At 51.2% G+C, this 18,826-nt stretch overlaps 1 protein-coding gene across 1 annotated transcript; it reads left to right on the top strand.

Annotated features, from left to right (window-relative positions):
- The first annotated feature begins 369 nt into the window (after positions 1-369).
- MUC22 (mucin 22) lies at positions 370-18,539 on the top strand. The gene is made up of 3 exons (XM_089334309.1): positions 370-6,414; positions 13,183-13,568; positions 17,322-18,539. The coding sequence occupies exons 1-3, from the start codon at positions 441-443 to the stop codon at positions 17,685-17,687; spliced, it is 6,726 nt and encodes a 2,241-aa protein (XP_089190435.1). The 5' UTR covers positions 370-440; the 3' UTR covers positions 17,688-18,539.
- The last annotated feature ends 287 nt before the right edge of the window (positions 18,540-18,826 follow it).

Here is an 18,826-nt window from a genome sequence, read left to right as displayed (position 1 = left end):
TCTCCACCACAGCCCCAGAGACCACCACGGTCTCCTCCACAGCCCCAGATACCAATACGGTCTCCACCACAGCCACCACCACAGTCTCTACCACAGCCCCAGATACCACCACGGTCTCCACCACAGCTACAGATACCACCACAGTCTCCACCACAGCCCCAGATACCACCACGATGTCCACCACAGCCCCAGATACCACCAAGGTCTCCACCACAGCCCCAGATACCACCAAGGTCTCCACCACAGTCCCAGATACCACCACGGTCTCCACCACAGCCACAGATACCACCAAGGTCTCCACCACAGCCCCAGAGACCACCAAGGTCTCCACCACAGTCCCAGATACCACCACGGTCTCCAACACAGCCCCAGATACCACCACAGACTCCACCACAGCCCCAGATACCACCACAATCTCCACCACAGCCCCACATACCACCATGGTCTCCACCACAGCCCCAGATACCACCACGGTCTCCACCATAGCAGTCCCAGATACCACCACAGTCTCCACCACTGCCCCAGATACCACCACGGTCTCCACCACAGACCCAGATACCACCATGGTCTCCACCACAGCCCCAGATACTACCACGGTCACCACCATGACCTCTCTTACCACCACAGCCCCTGACACCACCACACTCTCCAGAACAGCCTCTGATACCACCACAATATCCACCACAGATTCTGACACCACAACAGTCACAATCACTTCCCCTGACACCACCACAGCCCCTGACACCACCACACTCTCCAGAACAGCCTCTGATACCACCACAATATCCACCACAGATTCTGACACCACAACAGTCACAATCACTTCCCCTGACACCACCACAGTCCCTGATACCACCACAGTCTCCACCATGACCCCTGACACCACCACAGTCACCACCATGACCTCTGACACCACCACAGTCTCCACCACAGCCCCTGACACCACCACAGCCACTGATACCACCACAGCTCCTGATACCACCACAGTCACCACCATGACCTCTGACACCACCACAGTCACAATCACTTCCCCTGACACCACCACAGCCCCCAACACCACCACAGTCACCACCACAGCCCCTGATACCACCACAGTCACCACCATGGCCACTGATACCACCACAGTCACAATCACTTCCTCTAATAACACCGCAATATCCACCTCAAATTCTAATACCACCACAGTCATAATCACTTCCCCTGACACCACCACAGTCACAATCACTTCCCCTGACACCACAACAACACCTGACACCTCCACAGTCACCACCATGACCCCTGACACCACCACACTCTCCAGAACAGCCTCTGACACCACCACAATATCCACCACAGATTCTGATACCACTACAGTCGCCACCATGACCCCTGACACCACCACAGTCACCACCACAGCCCCTGACACCACCAAAGCCCCCACCACGGCCACTGATGCCACCACAGCCCCTGACACCTCCACAGTTACCACCATGGCCACTGATACCACCACAGTCACAGTCACTTCCACCAACACCACTACAGCCCCTGACACCACCACAGTCACCACCACAGCCCCTGACACCACCACAGTCACCACCACAGCCACTGATACAACCACAGCCCCTGACACCACCACAGCCCCTGACACCACCACAGTCACCACTATGACCCCTGACTCCACCACAGCCCCCGATACCACCACACTCTCCAGAACAGCCTCTGACACCACCATAATATCCACCACAGATTCTGACACCACCACAGCCCCTGACACCACCACACTCTCCAGAACAGCCTCTGACACCACCACAATATCCACCACAGATTCTGACACCACCACAGTCACAATCACTTCCACCAACACCACCACAGCCCCTGACACCACCACAGTCACCACCATTACCCCTGACACCACCACAGTCACCACCATGACCCCTGACACCACCACAATCACTTCCCCTGATACCACAACAGACTCCACCACTGCCACTGCCACCACTGTAGCTTCTAACACCACTACAATCTCCACCACAGCCTCTGACACCTCCACAGGCTCCACCACAGCAAGTGACAACACCATGGACTCTACCACAGCCCCTGGCTCCATCACCACAGTTTCCACCATGGCCCCTGACACCAGCACAGCCTCTGACAACAACACAGCCTCCGCTGCAGTCCCTGACATCACCACACTCACCACCACACCTACTGATACCACCACAGTCACTACCGCAGCCACCGACACCACCACAGTCTACACCACAGGCCTTGACAGCACCTCAGTCTCCACCATAGGCTATACTACGGTCACTGACACCACCACAGTCTACACCATAGTCTCTGATATCACCACAGACACAACCATGGCCCCTGACTACACCACAGTCATCACCACAGCCCCTGAAACCACCACAGTCACCACCACGCCCACTGACACCACCACAGTGTCCACCATGGCTCCTGACACTACCACAGCCTTCACCACAGCCTCTGGCTCCACCACATTCACCACCAGAGCCACTGACACCACAACAGTCACTACCACAGCCTCTGGCTCCACCACCACAGTCTCCACCACTGCCATTGATACCACCACAGTCACCACCATGGCCCCTGGCAACATCACAGTTACCACCACAGCCCCTGACACCACCACAGGCTACACCACAGCCTCTGGTATCACCATAGTTTCCACCACAGACACTGATACCACCACAGTCACAACCACGACCCCTGACACCACCACAGTCTCCACCACAGCCCCTGACAGCACCTCAGTCTCCACCATAGGCTATACTACGGTCACTGACACCACCACAGTCTACACCATAGTCTCTGATACCACCACAGATACAACCATGGCCCCTGACTACACCACAGTCATCACCACAGCCCCTGAAACCACCACAGTCACCACCACGCCCACTGACACCACCACAGTGTCCACCATGGCTCCTGACACTACCACAGCCTTCACCACAGCCTCTGGCTCCACCACATTCACCACCAGAGCCACTGACACCACAACAGTCACTACCACAGCCTCTGGCTCCACCACCACAGTCTCCACCACTGCCATTGATACCACCACAGTCACCACCATGGCCCCTGGCAACATCACAGTTACCACCACAGCCCCTGACACCACCACAGGCTACACCACAGCCTCTGGTATCACCATAGTTTCCACCACAGACACTGATACCACCATAGTCACAACCACGACCCCTGACACCACCACAGTCTCCACCACAGCCCCTGACAGCACCTCAGTCTCCACCATAGGCTATACCACGGTCACTGATACCACCAGAGTTTCCACCACTTCCTCTGACACCACCACAGTCTCCACCACAGCACCTAATACCACCACAGTCCCCACAAGAGCCACTAACAACACCACATTCTCCACTATGGCCCCTGGCTCCAACACCACAGCCTCCACCATGGCCCCTGACACTACCACAGTCACCACCATGCCCATTGACACCACCACAGTCTCCATCACTGCCATTGATACCACCACAGTCACCACCATGGCCCCTGACAACATCACAGTCACCACCACAGCCACTGATACCACCACCAAATCCAACACTGCCACTGCCACTACTACAGCTTCTAACACTGGCACAGTCTCCACCACAGCCCCGGACACCACCACAGTCACCAGCACAGCCTCTAACACCACCACAGCCCCTGACACCACCACAGGCTCCACCACTGCCTCTGATACCACTATAGTTTCCACCACAGACACTGATACCACCACAGTCACAACCATGACCCCTGACACCACCGCAGTCTCCACCGCAGCCCCTGACACCACCACAGTCACAACCATGACCCCTGACAGCACCTCAGTCTCCACCATAGGCTATACCACGGTCACTGATACCACCAGAGTTTCCACCACTTCCTCTGACACCACCACAGTCTCCACCACAGCCTCTGATACCACTATAGTTTCTACCACAGACACTGATACAACCACAGTCACATCCATGGCCCCTGACAACACCACAGTCTCCAACACTGCCTCTGATACCACCACAGTCACCAGCACAGCCACTGACACCACCATAGTCACTGACACCACCACAGTCACTACTATTGCCCCGGGTACCACCCCAGTCACCATCATGGCTCCAGGATCCACCACCACAGTCTCCACCACTGCCTCTGATACCATCACAGTAGCCACCACAGCCACTGACACCACTAAAGCTTCTAACACCACCACAGTCTCCACAGTCTCCCCTGATACCACCACAGTCACCAGCACAGCCTCTGACAACACCACAGCCTCCACCACAGTCCCTGACACCACCACACTCACCACCAGACCCATTGATACCACCGCAGTCTCCACTACAGCTACTGGCACCACCACAGTCTACACCTCAGCCACTGACACCACCACATTCTCCACTATGGTCCCTGACACCACCACAGCCACTGAAACCACCACAGTCTACACCACGGCCTCTGGTACCACCATAGTTTCTACTACAGACACTGATACCACCACAGTCGTAACCATGGTCCCTGATAACACAATAGTCATTACCACGGCCCATGATACCACCACATTCTCCACCACTTCCTCTGATAACACCACAGTCTCCACTACTTCTTTTGACACCACCACAGCACCTGACACCACCACAGTCACCATCACAGCCTCTGACACCACCACAGTCTCCACCACGGTCCCTGATACCACCACAGCCCCTGACACCACCATGGTCTCCACCATGCCCACTAGCATCACCACAGTCTCCACCACTTCTTCTGAAACCACCACAGCTCCTGACACCGCCACAGTCACGAAAACAGCCCCTGACACCACCACATTCTCCACCACGGCCCTTGACACCACCACAGCCACCACCACAGCCTCTGAAACCTCCAGAGTCTATACCACAGTCATTAATGCCACCACAGCCCACACCACAGCTCCTGACAGCACCACAGTCTTCATTATACCCACTGGCATCACCACAGTCACCACTACGGCCCCTGACACCACCACAGCCTCTGTCACCACCAAGGTCTCTACCATAGGCTATACCACAGCTAGTGATACCTCCACAGTCTCCACCACAGCTGCTGATACCACCATAGTTTCTACCACAGACACTGTCACAACCATGGCCCCTGATACCACTACACTTTCTAATAGCACCATTGTCTACACCACAGCCCCTGACACCACCACAGCCACCAGCACAGCCTCTGACATCACCACAGCCTCCAGCACAACCCCTGACACCACTGCAGCCACCACCACAGCCCCTGACACCAGCACAGTCTCCACCACTGCCTCTGATACCACCACAGTTTCCACCATGGCCTCTGACACCAATCCAGTCACCACCACGGGCTACACCACAGCCACTGACACCACCGCAGTCTCCACCACTGCCTCTGATACCACCACAGGAAACACCATAGCTCCTGATACCACCATAGCCACTACCGTGACCACTGTTGACAACACAGTCTCTAATATAGCTCCCTCTACAGCCTCAAAGACCACTGCAGTGTTTGTGACCACAGTGGGCTCCACCATATCCTCTGCGAGCAACTTCGTCTCCAACACAGAATCTGTGCCCACCAAGGATTCTGCTGCAGTCTCTGAGATCTCTACACCTTTTACGACATTTCCTGTGACTAACCTGACCTCCACCATGGCCTCTGCAGCCACCACAACCTCTCCTACACCATCTGAGGTCATTTCAATCTCTACCACAGTGTATGTGCCTACTACAGACTCCATGATAACACCTGTTCCCACCACAGACTTCACTATATCCTCTGAGACCACCACAGCTTCCAGTACAACCTCTAAACTGGTCACAGCCTCTGCTACCACGTCTGTGTTCCCGTTGACCCCTACCACAACCGAGATCACCCTAGTCTCTGAATCTACCTCATCCTCCACTACAGCATCTGGCAACACCTCCTTTTTTACCATGATGTCTGTGTCTACTATGGCCTCAAAAGCATCCGGGCCCTCCACAGCCTCCAAAACCACCACAGACTCTGAAACCATCAACTCCTCCTCAGCCTCTCAGCTTCCCATAAGCTTGTCCACTTTTACTCTGTCCACTACAACAAGCACCACACTTTCTGAGACCCCAACTGTCCCACACACAGCCTCTGAGAAGTCCACAGACTCCTTTCCAGCCCCTGGGCCCACCACATCCTCCTCCACCGATGGGAACACCCAGGCTTCTGCCTCACCTTCTAGACCCACCACAGCTTCCACTTTGTCCTCAACGCCCATCTCGGCCTCTGCTGCAGTCACCTCTAGGTCTACTGCAGGCTCCACCGGGGCCTCTGGGCCTTTCACCACCTCTGCCATCACCTTCACACCCACCAAGGCCACTGGCATTTCAGCTGAACCCACCGGCAACACAGCTGAATCAGGTACGAACGCCACATCTTCTCTGAGCACTCACATTTCAACGTCAATGACAACCTCCATCTTTTCACCTATTTCTATTGTCTCTTCTCTACAACCTAGGCTCCCTTGCCCCCTTATTTATGGGGTGAAATGTGGCATGTCAAAACATGTATATGCAAACAATCAGTAATGATCACCTCTGAGTCACTGACATTTCTATCATCTCAGCTGTACATCATTTCTTTGTATTGAGAACATTCAAAACTCCGTTACCTATTTCAAAATGTTCAACTAAGTTTTGTCAAGCACACTTATCTTCCTGTGTGATAGAACATTAGAAGTTGTTTCTTCTATCCAGCTGCACCCCTGTCCCCACTAACCATCCTCTCCCCATCTGTCCCTTCCTTACCTCCTCCCTGGGCTCTGGTTGTCCTATTCTAGTCTCATATCTGTTAAGATCACTTTAACTTCCACAAGTGTGTGTAGCAGCAATGTGCAGTGTTTGGCTTTCTGGACTAGATTTATTTCACTTAACATAAGGTTCTCCAGTTCCACGCATATTGGTGCTAATATCAGAAATAGCATTCATTGTTATGGCTAGATAATGCTCCACTGTGTATATCACATTTTCTTTATCCATCCATCTATCCATGGGCACTTAGGTTGATTCCATGTCTTGGCTATTGTGAATAGTGCCACAAAGCACAGGAATGCAGATTTCTCTGAAATATTGAATCCATGTCTTTCAAATATCTATCTATCTATCTCCATCCAGTAGCAGGATTTCTGGATCATGTGGTAGAACGTATTTGTAATTTTGAGGGGAGCCTCCAAACTGTTCTCCATGAGAGTTGTGCTACTTACACTCATACCCATAGTATATGAGAATTCCCATTTCTCCATTTTTTTAAAGATGAATTTATTTATTTGAAAGGGTGCCAGCGCCGCGGCTCACTAGGCTAATCCTCCACCTTGCGGCGCCAGCACACCGGGTTCTAGTCCCGGTCGGGGTGCCGGATTCTGTCCCAGTTGCCCCTCTTCCAGGCCAGCTCTCTGCTGTGGCCCGGGAGTGCAGTGGAGGATGGCCCAAGTACTTGGGCCCTGCACCCCATGGGAGACCAGGATAAATACCTGGCTCCTGCCATTGGATCAGCGCGGTGCACCCGCCACAGTGCGCCGGCCACGGCGGCCATTGGAGGGTGAACCAACGGCAAAAGGAAGACCTTTCTCTCTGTCTCTCTCTCTCACTGTCCACTCTGCCTGTCAAAAAAAGAAAAAAAAAAGAGAAAGGGTTACACAGAGAGAGGAGAGGCAGAGAGAGAGAGAGAGAGAGAGAGAGAGGTCTTCTATCTGATGGTTCACTCCCCAGTTGGCCGCAATGGCCAGAGTTGTGCTGATCCGAAGCCAGGAGTCAGGAGCTTCTTCCAGGTCTCCCATGTGGGTGCAGGGGCCCAAGGACTAGGGCCATCTTCTACTGTTTTCCCAAGCTACAGCAGAGAGCTGGATCGGAAGTGGAGCAGCCAGGTCTTGAACCGGAGCCCATATGCAATGCCAGCACTTCAGGCCAGGGCATTAACTTGCTGCGCCACAGCGCCAGCCCCCCGTTTCTCCATTTTTAAAACATTTTTGCTATTAGGGATTCTGATACGTTTTTCTGGTTTTGAGTTTCATTTCCATGATGATTAACGATGCTGAGCATTTTTCCATATGCTTGTTGTCTGTGTATCCTCTCTTCAGAACTGTCTATCCAGGTCATTCAGCCATTTTAAAGTCTCATTATTTGTTTTATTTCTATTGAGTTGAGTTCCTTAAATATTCATCCCTTGTCAGATGAACAGTTTGCAAATATTTTACCCCATTCTATAGATTGTCTATTGGCTCTCTCTCTCTCTCTCTCTCCTTTTTTTTTTTTTTTTAAGGTTTACTTATGTATTTATTTGAAAGGCAAAGTTACAGAGAGAAATAGATCTTCCATTCCACTAGTTCACTTCTCAAATACCCACAACAGCCAGGGCTGGGGCAGGCCAGGATCCAGGAGCTTCTTCCAGATCTCCCACATGGGTGCAGGACTTCAGTCATCTTTTGCTGCTTTCCTAAGTCCATTAGCAAGGAGCTGGATCAGAAGTGGAGCAGCTGGGACTCAAAACAGCACTCATTTGTGATGCCAGCGTCTCAGACGATGGCTTAAAGCACTGAGCCACAAGGCCAGCCCCCTTTACTCCCTTGATTATTTCCCTTGGCAGGAGCCTTTTAATTTGATGTAACCCCACTGATCAATTTTGGCTTCTGTTGCCTGTACTTTGTGAGTCATATCCAAAAAATCTTTTTCCAGACCAGTGTCATGAAATTCTCCCTGATATTTCCTTCTAAAAGTTTCAAAGTTTCAGGTCTTGTACTTAAGTCTTTGATCCACTTTGGGTTGATCTTTGTATAAAATGAGAGACGGGAATTTCATTTATTTCTTCTATATGTGGATATCCAGTTTCCCCAGCATCATTTATTGAAGAGCCTTTCATTTATCTGATGAACATATTTCTACTTTTATTTAAAGATTTTTATTTATTTATTTGAGAGACAGCATTACAGAGAGAGGAAGACACAGAGAGAGGTCTTCCATCTGCTGGTTCACTCCCCAAATTGTAGCAATAGCCAGAGCTGGGCCAATCCGAAGCCAGGAGTTTCCTCAGGTCTCCCAGGTGCGTACAGGGGCCCAGGGACTTGGGCCATCTTCCACTGCTTTCCCAGGCCATAGCAGAGAGCAGGATCAGAAGTGGAGCAGCTGGACTTGAACTAGCGCCCATATGGGATGCTGGCATTGCAGAAGGAGGCTTTACCCACTACGCCACAATGCCAGTTTTTTGTCAAAAATCAATTAGCTATAAATACATGGATTAATTCTGGATTCTCTGTTCTGTTCCACTAATCTACATCTCTGTTGTTGTGCCAGTACTATGCAGTTTTGGATACTATTTGAAATCAGTTATTATAATGCCCAGTTTTGTTCTTGATCAGGATTGCTTTGACTATTCAAGATCTCTTGTAGATCCATGTGAATTTTGTGATTGATATTTGCTAGGGCTCTGAGGAATGCCTTTGATACCTGATAGGAATTGCACTGGGTTCGTAGGTTGTTTGGGGTAGTGTAGACATTTTAATAACAAAAATTCTTCAAATCCATAAACATGGGCTGTCTCTCCAATTTCTTTCATTGATGTTTTGTAATTTTTGTTGTAGAAATAATTCACTTCCCTGATTAAACTTATTTCTGGATATTTTTGTAGCTATTATAAATGGAGTTGCTTTCTTAAGGATGACAGTGTTGCAGGTAGTGGTTTTTGCATTGTGCCAAAATGCTGACCCCTGCATCAAGTTTCATCAAGGATTTTGGTCTGTAGTTTTTGGTGTTGGTGTATCCTTGTTTGGTTTTAGAATTAGAGTGAGACTGACCTTGTAGAATGAGCTTGAAAGGGAGCCCATCCTTTCAATGCTGTGGGATAACTTGAGACAAATAGGCTTTAGCTATTTTTTTTTTTTATTTGAAAGACAGAGTTACAGAGAGAGGTAGAGACAGAGAGAGAGGTCTTCCATTTGCTGGTTCACTCCTCAGATGGCTGCAATGGTTGGAGCTGCACTGATCCGAAGCCAGGAGCCAGGAGCTTCTTCCAGGTCTCCCATGCGGGTGCAGGGGCCCAAGGACTTGGGCCATCTTCTACTGCTTTCCCAGGCCATAGCAGAGAGCTGGATCAGAAGAGGAGCAGCCGGGACTAGAATTGGTGCCCATATGGGATGCCGGCACTTCATGCCAGGGCGTTAACTTGCTGCGCCATAGCGCTGGCCCCAGTTATTTTCTTAAAATTTGGTTAAACTTATTAGTTAAATCATCCAGTCCCTAAGCTTTTCCTGTTGGGAGGCTTTTCATTACTGACTTAATGTTGTTACTTGTTATTGATCTGTTCAGGTTTTCTATGATCTTATGGTTCAGTTTTGATAGATTATATGTGTCCAGAAATTTATTCATTTCTTCTAGGTTTCCCAACATATTTGCATATAGTTGTTCATAACTGTCTCTAACATGCTTTGTATTTCTGTAGTATCACTTTATTTTCTCCCTATTTACTTATGATTGTATTTATTTGGGTTTTTACTCTTTGTTCATAATTAATCTGTCTAAAATTTTATTAATTTTTTTTCTCTCTAAAAAACAACTCTTTGTTTATTGCAATTTCATATTCTTAAGCCTTTCACTAAGTTCTGCTATGATCTTTGTTCTTTCTACCCTTCTACTAATTTTGATGTTGGTTTGTTCTTGCCTTTTTAGTTTCTTGAGTTGCAATTATTGGGTTGTTTATTTGAAATCTTCCTAATTTTTTTCTGTAGGCATTTATTGATACACACTTCCTTCTAATTCTGCTGTATCCCATAGGTTTGGGTATGTTGTGTTACATTTCCATGTCGTTGAAAAAACTTTAAGCTTCCCTTTTGATTTCCTCATTGATTCACTGTTCATTCAAGATAATGGTATTTAATTTATAATCATTTTTACAGTTTCTAAAGTTTCTCTTAATTTATACTTATTTATATCTTAATTTATACTTTAGATGTTCTCACATCTGTGCTGAGCACAACCAGTTCTACCCAAACCATCACCGGGAGCACCATGGCCTCATATTCAATACATGGACACTCAGTCAAGGAGTTGGCTAACTGCCCTTCATGGGTCGAGTCTCACCTATTACCTTGTTTTTGGAAATAACATTTTATTGGAACATAGCCATGCTCATTCACTTACTTTTTTTTTTTTTTTTGGACAGGCAGAGTGGACAGTGAGAGAGAGAGACAGAGAGAAAGGAGGTCTTCCTTTTTGCCATTGGTTCACCCTCCAACAGCCACCTTGGCTGGCGCGCCGTTGCCGGCGCATCGTGCTGATCCAAAGCCAGGAGCCAGGTTTCTCTCCCAGCCTCCCATGAGGGTGCAGGGCCCAAGCACCTGGGCCATCCTCCACTGCACTCCCTGGCCACAGCAGAGAGCTGGCCTGGAAGAGGGGCAACCGGGACAGAGTCCGGCACCCTGACCGGGACTAGAACCCGGTGTGCCGGCGCCGCAAGGCAGAGGATTAGCCTAGTGAGCCGCGGTGCCGGCTGCCCACTCACTTACATAGTCTCTCTCTCTGCTTTCCAGCTCCTCGGTACAGTAGAAAGGAGACTGTGTCTCCCAAAAAGATGACAATGTTCCCTACCTGGCCATCTACAGGAAAGTTGGCAGCCCTTACTGCAGTCTGTGACATACGCTGCGCCTGTCCCTGCCGCCTACTGGATCTGATTGCACCCCGTTTGTTCTGAGCGCGTTCAGCTCTGCTCCATTTGTGTGTCAGGTTTTAACCACTCCTAACCCACGCACAGCCGTTGCTGCTGAGTCACTGCTAGCACATCTCTCTCACCTTGCGCTGAGTCAGCTGTCTCCCATCCTGCCATCAGGCTCCACTGGGTCAGGCTGTCCTGCAATTGTTCCAAGGACTCTCAGGCTAACTTTGTTGACCACAGTTGTGGTTAGATGATGTCACCTGTGCTCAAGCCAGGGCCACTGCCCCACCTGTGAGTAAATTTCTTGTTCAGATTCATGCATTTATTTGGCCGGCGCCACGGCTCACTAGGCTAATCCTCCGCCTTGCGGCGCCGGCACACCGGGTTCTAGTCTTGGTTGGGGCGCCGGATTCTGTCCCGGTTGCCCCTCTTCCAGGCCAGCTCTCTGCTGTGGCCAGGGAGTGCAGTGGAGGATGGCCCAAGTCCTTGGGCCCTGCACCCACATGGGAGACCAGGAGAAGCACCTGGCTCCTGCCATCGGATCAGCGCGGTGCGCCGGCCGCAGCGCGCTGGCCACAGCGGCCATTGGAGGGTGAACCAACGGCAAAGGAAGACCTTTCTCTCTCTCTCTCTCACTGTCCACTCTGCCTGTCAAAAAAAAAAAAAAAAAGATTCATGCATTTATTTGAAAGGCAGAGTTATAGAACAGGAGAGGGAGAGGAGGAGTAGGAGGAGAGAGAGAGAGGGAGGGAGAGGGGGAGAGAGAGAGGGAGGGAGAGGGGGAGAGAGAGAATGAATCTTCCATCTGCTGGTTCACTCCCCGAATGGCCGCAACATCTGGAGCTAGACCTGTGTGAATCAAGGTTCATCCGGGTCACCCACATGGGTGCAGGGCCCCAAGTACTTGGGCCATCTTCTGCTGCTTTCCCCGGGCACATCAGCACAGAGCTGGAATGGAAGTGGAGCACTGGGATTTGATAGGTGATGCTGGTGCCACGTGGTGGCTTTACCTGGTATGCCACAATGCTGGTCCCCATGAGTAAATATTATTCTGTCCTCTCCTCCCACATCCTCCTTAAACCTGGTGTCTATGGTGACAAGAGAATCAGGACTCACCAATGTCTCCAACACCACCAGAGGACAAGTCCCAGCTGCTCCACTTCCGATCCAGCTTTCTGTTATGGCCTGGGAAATCAGTAGAAGATGGCCCAAGGTCGGGCCCCTGCACCCACGTGGGACACCCAGAAGAAGCTCCTGGCTTTGGATCAGCCCAGCTCCGGCTGTTGCGACCACTGGGGAGTGAACCAGTGGATAGAAGACCTCTCTCTCTCTCTCTCCCTCCCTCTCTCTGCCTCTGCCTCTCTGTAACTCTGCCTTTCAAATAAATAAATAAATCCTTAAAAAATTTCAGTGTTCTCTGCCCTAGGGATCCCCACCTCCCATTTAATGATCTCTACTGTAAATGCATCATGTGTATGACCTGTTTCCTAGGCACCAGGACCACTGGTCTCAGACCAACCACCTCTGACTCTGTCACCACGGCCCCTGGAAGGGACTCCCCGGCCTCTACTACCAGCAGTCCTATGCCTGTGACAACCCTGAATACCTCCAGCCTGGCCACAGCCACTCTCGGAACTTCATCCACCACCGCAGTGGCAGACGGCAGGACCTCCACGGGGTCTCCCCAGGAGCCAACCAGCACCACCTCCCATAAAACAGGTTCCACCTCCGTGGCCACTTCCCTGGTCAACGTGAGCCACACGCCAACAACCGTGGCCAAGCCGAGCGGATATTTACAGCCCTGGGGCATCGTCCTCATTTCTCTGGCTGCTGTCGTGGTTGCTGTGGGACTGCTGATAGGGCTGAGTTTTTGCTTGGTGAGTACCTAGCATGGGTTAGCAGGCGCGAAGGCAGACGTGCACGAGAAGGGGACTCGTGCGAATAGTGTCATTGGGGTGTCCCGAATAAAAGCCGAGGACACATCGGCATGCTGGGAGGGAGAAAAAAACCACACGGCATGGTATAGAGACAGAGAAATCGTTGAAAGGGAGAGGTTCAGAGAGGACGTTGAGGCCAAAACGAAAGGAAATTGTGTAAAAGGTGAAATCTGGAAATTAGAATATTTCCCGGGAGTCTCCGGGCGGGCAGTGGCGCTCACGTTCACCGCGCACTTCCGCGGTCATACCGCGCGCGCGGCTTCCCTTCTGATCGCTGCCTTTGCAGCAGCTGCGGGTGTCCTCGGCCCCGGCTCCCCCGGGGCCAGCCGCCGAGAGTGGGGACGTCGGAACCCCTCAGGAGATGCTCAGGGGACGCAAAGGGAAACACAGCTCCGTCCCGGCTGCTTACTCCCAACCCCCTGTAGCCGCCCAGCTCTCAGGGCCTGGGCTTAAACACGCGTTTGGATTTTATATTTATTTATACGCATGGGAATACTTCTATGGATTTTATATTTGCACAAGCGTTTCCTGTTTCCTTACGGTTCTCGTTAGTAAGCTCACATAGGAGGAATGTGTGAAGGAGTTAAGTCATTCTAGCTCCCAAGAGACTGTGCGTCTCTTCCCAACTCTGAGCTTAGTGGCGCATGTTGGTAGCTTAACACATGCTGTGGTGGCAGTGTTTATACCACGGGCGTTGACAAACACTACAGACTAGGACTCCCCTCCCCCACCCCCAGCCCGGAGATCTGGCGGTTGAATGCTGACCAGCAGGCCACTGGTAAGAATGGACAGGCAAATGGACACCACATTGCAGCCGCAGAGGTTCTGGCCTAATACGGCCAATTCACCAGGGTTCACCAGGGTTCTTTGTTTCAGAGTTCTCGGCCTCCCTCTATAGGTATGCTACAAAATAAATTTCCACTCTCTAGGAGGAACTTCCTAAATTACTTTATAATTTTATATTTCAGTTCAGGAGATGATGGTAGGAACAAACATGAATGAGTATTTCAGTAAGTGCTAGGCTCAGAGCTGAGTAGTTAAAGTGCATTGCAGTGTGGTATCTGCTCTCCAGTCAGATGCTATATTCACCTAAGTGAGGCAGCTGGGGCTCTGTGGTCTTAGCTATTTGCTCCAGCACCTGCTGTAAGCGACAGGTCTTGGACTCAAATTCAGGTTGGTTGCATTGTGGAGCTTAGAGTCTCCAGTCGTTTTTTTTTTTTTTTTTTAATTTATTTGAGAGGAAGAGTTAGAGAGAGAGAGAGAGGGAGAGACTGGGTTGGAGGAGGTCTTCCATCTGCTGGTTCACTCCCCAGATAGCTGGGCTGATCCGAAAACAGGAGCCAGGAGCTTCTTCTGGGTCTCCCACATGGATGCGGGGGTCCAAGCACTTAGGGCATCTTCTGCTACTTTCCCAGGGCATTAGCAGAGAGCTGGATCAGAAGTGGAGCAGCCAGGAATGAAATGTTGTCCATGTGGGAGGCTGGCGCCACAGGCAGAGGCTTAGTGCCAGCCCAAGAGTCTGCAGTCTTTTTTATTTTCAAGATTTATTTATTTGAAAGCCAGAGTTGCACAGAGAGAGGAAAGGCAGAGAGAGAGAGAGAGAGAGAGAGAGAGAGAGGTCTCCCATCCGATGGTTCACTCCCCAGTTAGCCACAACTGGCTGGAGCTGTGCCGATCCCAAGCCAGGAGCCAGGAGCTTCTTCTGGGACTCCCATGCGAGTACAGGGGCCCAAGGACTTGGGCCATCTTCTACAGCTTTCCCAGGCCATAGCAGAGAGCTGGATCAGAAGAGGAGCAGCTGGGACTAGAACCAGTGCCCTTATGGGATGCAGTGCTTCAGGTCAGGGTGTTAACCCGCTGCGCCACAGCGCCGGCCCCAGAGTCTGCAGTCTTAAGACTGTAAGGGGCTGGTGCCGTGGCTCAATAGGCTAATCCTCCGCCTTGTGGTTCCGGCACACTGGGTTCTAGTCCCGGTCGGGGCGCTGGATTCTGTCCCGGTTGCCCCTCTTCCAGGCCAGCTCTCTGCTATGGCCCGGGAAGGCAGTGGAGGATGGCCCAAGTGCTTGGGCCCCGCACCCGCATGGGAGACCAGGAGAAGCACCTGGCTCCTGGCTTCTGATCAGTAAGATGCGCTGGCCACAGTGCGCCAGCTGTGGCAGCCATTGGAGGGTGAACCAACGGCAAAAAAAAAAAAAAAAAAAAAAAAGGAAGACCTTTCTCTCTGTCTCTCTCTCTCACTGTCCACTCTGCCTGTCAAAAAAAAAAAAAAAAAAAAGACTGTAAGGATGGCCGGCGCCGCTGCTCACTGGGCTAATCCTCCGCCTGTGGTGCCAGCACCCCAGGTTCTAGTCCTGGTCAGAGCACCGGATTCTGTCCCGGTTGCCCCTCTTCCAGGCCAGCTCTCTGCTATGGCCCGGGAAGGCAGTGGAGGATGGCCCAAGTGCTTGGGCCCTGCACCCACATAGGAGACACCTGGCTCCAGGCTTCGGATCATAGCGGCCATTTGGGGGGTAAACCAACAGAAGGAAGACCTTTCTCTCTGTCTCTCTCTTTTTTTTTTTTTTTTTTGGACAGGCAGAGTGGACAGTGAGAGAAAGGTATTCCTTTTTTTTTTTCCCGTTGGTTCACCCCACAATGGCCACTGCAGCCAGCGCGCTGCGACCAGTGCACCGCGCTGATCCAAAGCCAGGAGCCAGGTGCCTCCTTCTGTTCTCCCATGCCAGAGCAGGGCCCAAGCACTTGGGCCATCCTCCACTACCTTCCCGGGCTACAGCAGAGAGCTGGCCTGGCAGAGGAGCAACTGAGACAGAATCCGACGCCCCGACCGGGACTAGAACCCGGTGTGCCGGCGCCGCAGGCGGAGGATTAGCCTAGTGAGCCGCGGTGCCGGCCTCTCTCTCACTGTCTAACTCTACCTGTCAAAAACAAAACAAAACAAAATAACACAAAACAAAACAATAAAAGACTGTGAGGACCTGAGTGCTCTCATTCCACACACCTGTCCTCAGAGTCTTAACTGATTAACAGAGAGACTGTCCCTCAGGTGTGTCTTTGCCTGTCACTTGGTAGTATAGATTTGCCTTTGTCTTGAAAGTCTGAGGACGCAAAATCTAGCCACACTGCAGGGCAAGGCTTGTCTCTTCACACAGAGGATATGTTAATACATCAGGGAGGTCACTTTCTCAGAGAGAGAAGAGTAAAACCACAAGGAGGGGCCGGCGCTGTGGCTTAGCAGGTAAAGCCGCCACTTCCACTGCTGGCATCCCATATGGACACCGGTTCGAGTCCCGGCTGCTTCACTTCCCATCCAGCTCCCTGTTAATGTGCCTGGGAAAGCAGTAGAGGATGGCCCAAGTCCTTGCTCCCTGCACCCATGTGGGAGACCCAGAAGAGGCTCCCGGCTTTGATCAGGACAGATCTGGCCATTGCAGCCATTTAGGGAGTGAACCAGTGAATGGAAGACCCCTCTCTCTCACTCTCTCTCTTTGCTTCTGCCTCTCTATTATAACTATGCCTTTCAAATAAATAAATAACTCTTCAAAACAAAACAAGGAGAGACAGAGAGAGTAGCAGCGCTACCATAGTGAGGATGGTGGCCATTTTGCAAAGTGAGGATCTGACATTGTTGAAATAGACATGACAGTGATAAGAGAAAAAGGACTTAATTCTTTATATATATATTTTTTCTTTTAGAGGGACGTCTCCTTCCCCCTGAGAAACAGTCATACCTTTTACCCACATGGTCACAGCCATGGCCTTAACCTGGACCTGGACTTGGGCCAGGGCCCTGGAAGGTTCCACAGCCTGGGAGATGAACCAGTCCATGAAGGTGGACTTGACATTGGACATGGAGGAGCACAAAGCCGTGGACACGGAGTGAGCCACGGACTGAGCTACAACGTTGGGGGAGGTGATGGGATGACTCACGGCGGAAATGGAGGCAGCCGTCACGACAGCTTTGAAATGAGTCATGGGGGAGGTCGTGGAGGAAGCCATGGAGAGCGCCACAGGGGAGGCCACCGGAGAGACCACAGCAAGACGAGATGGCTGTGGCCCTAGAGTGGATGACGGAAAATATTACGGGGAAGCAAAATTTGGAGTGGAGAGAATCATGGGGAATAAGAAAAGAATGATCAAGGAGTGATGAAAATGAAGCACACAATGTCTCCCAGGCGTGAACCACGGAGATGGACGTGGCCTCCATTCAGAAGGGGCCAGCAAAAGGCTCACAGAGACTTTGACCGGCACCAGAGAAGATCAGGCAGAGACCGGTTCCGGAGCAGGTGCGCCGCCTCACCAGGCGTGGAGATGAGCTCAAGGCGAAGCCTCCACAAGTGCTGGTGGTCTCGGGCTCAGCTCCATTGTGGGGTCACGGTGACCCCAGGACAGCTTCCCTCCCATCTCCCGCCGGGACACCGCCATGTTTCTCACCCTCGTGTTTCCTTGGGAGACTATCCCAGTTACCAAGATATCTGTAAGAAAAGAATTCCAGAATAAATGTATTATCAAGGCCACATGCTTGTTTCCATTCTGCTTTGTTCTTGTGATGTTCCTTCTGAGGGTTTTTTTTTTTTTTGAGTGCCTACTATGTAGCTTTAAAATATATTATCTTTTGGGGCAGGAGCTGTGGTGTAGTGGGTAAAGCCGCTGCCTGCAGTGCCAGCATCCCATATGGGCGCAGTTTCGAGTTCCAGCTGCTTCACTTCCTATCCAGCTCTCTGCTATGGCCTGGGATAGCAGTAGAAGATGGCCCAAGTTCTTAGGCCCCTGCACCCACCTGGGAGACCCAGAAGAAACTCCTGGCTTTGGATCGGCGCAGCTCCAGCCGTTGCAGCCACTTGAGGCATGAACCAGTGGACAGAAGACCTCTCTCTCTCTCTCTCTCTCTCTCTGCCTCTCCTTCTCTCTCTGTGTAACTCTGACTTTCAAATAAATAAATAAATCTTTTTTTAAAAAGAATGATCTATTATACAGCCTTGTTCATAAGAGTGCTATACTAGAAACTACACAAAGTCCACTAATATTAGAATGGGTAAGGGGCCAGCGCTGTGGCATCGTGGGTAAAAGCAGCCGCCTGCAGTGCCAGCACCCTATATGGTCACTGGTTCAAGTCCCAGCTGCTCCACTTCTGATCCAGCTCTCTGCTATGGCCTGGGAAAGCAGTAGAAGATGGCCCAAGTCCTTGGGCCCCTGCACCC

Source organism: Oryctolagus cuniculus, chromosome 5 (genome assembly GCF_051225735.1).
Source record: "Oryctolagus cuniculus isolate XC-2025 breed Fujian yellow rabbit chromosome 5, ASM5122573v1, whole genome shotgun sequence".
Classification (NCBI taxonomy): Eukaryota; Metazoa; Chordata; class Mammalia; order Lagomorpha; family Leporidae; genus Oryctolagus; species Oryctolagus cuniculus.
Note: the sequence above shows the minus strand (reverse complement) of the source record. Positions and strands in the feature narration are given on the sequence as shown.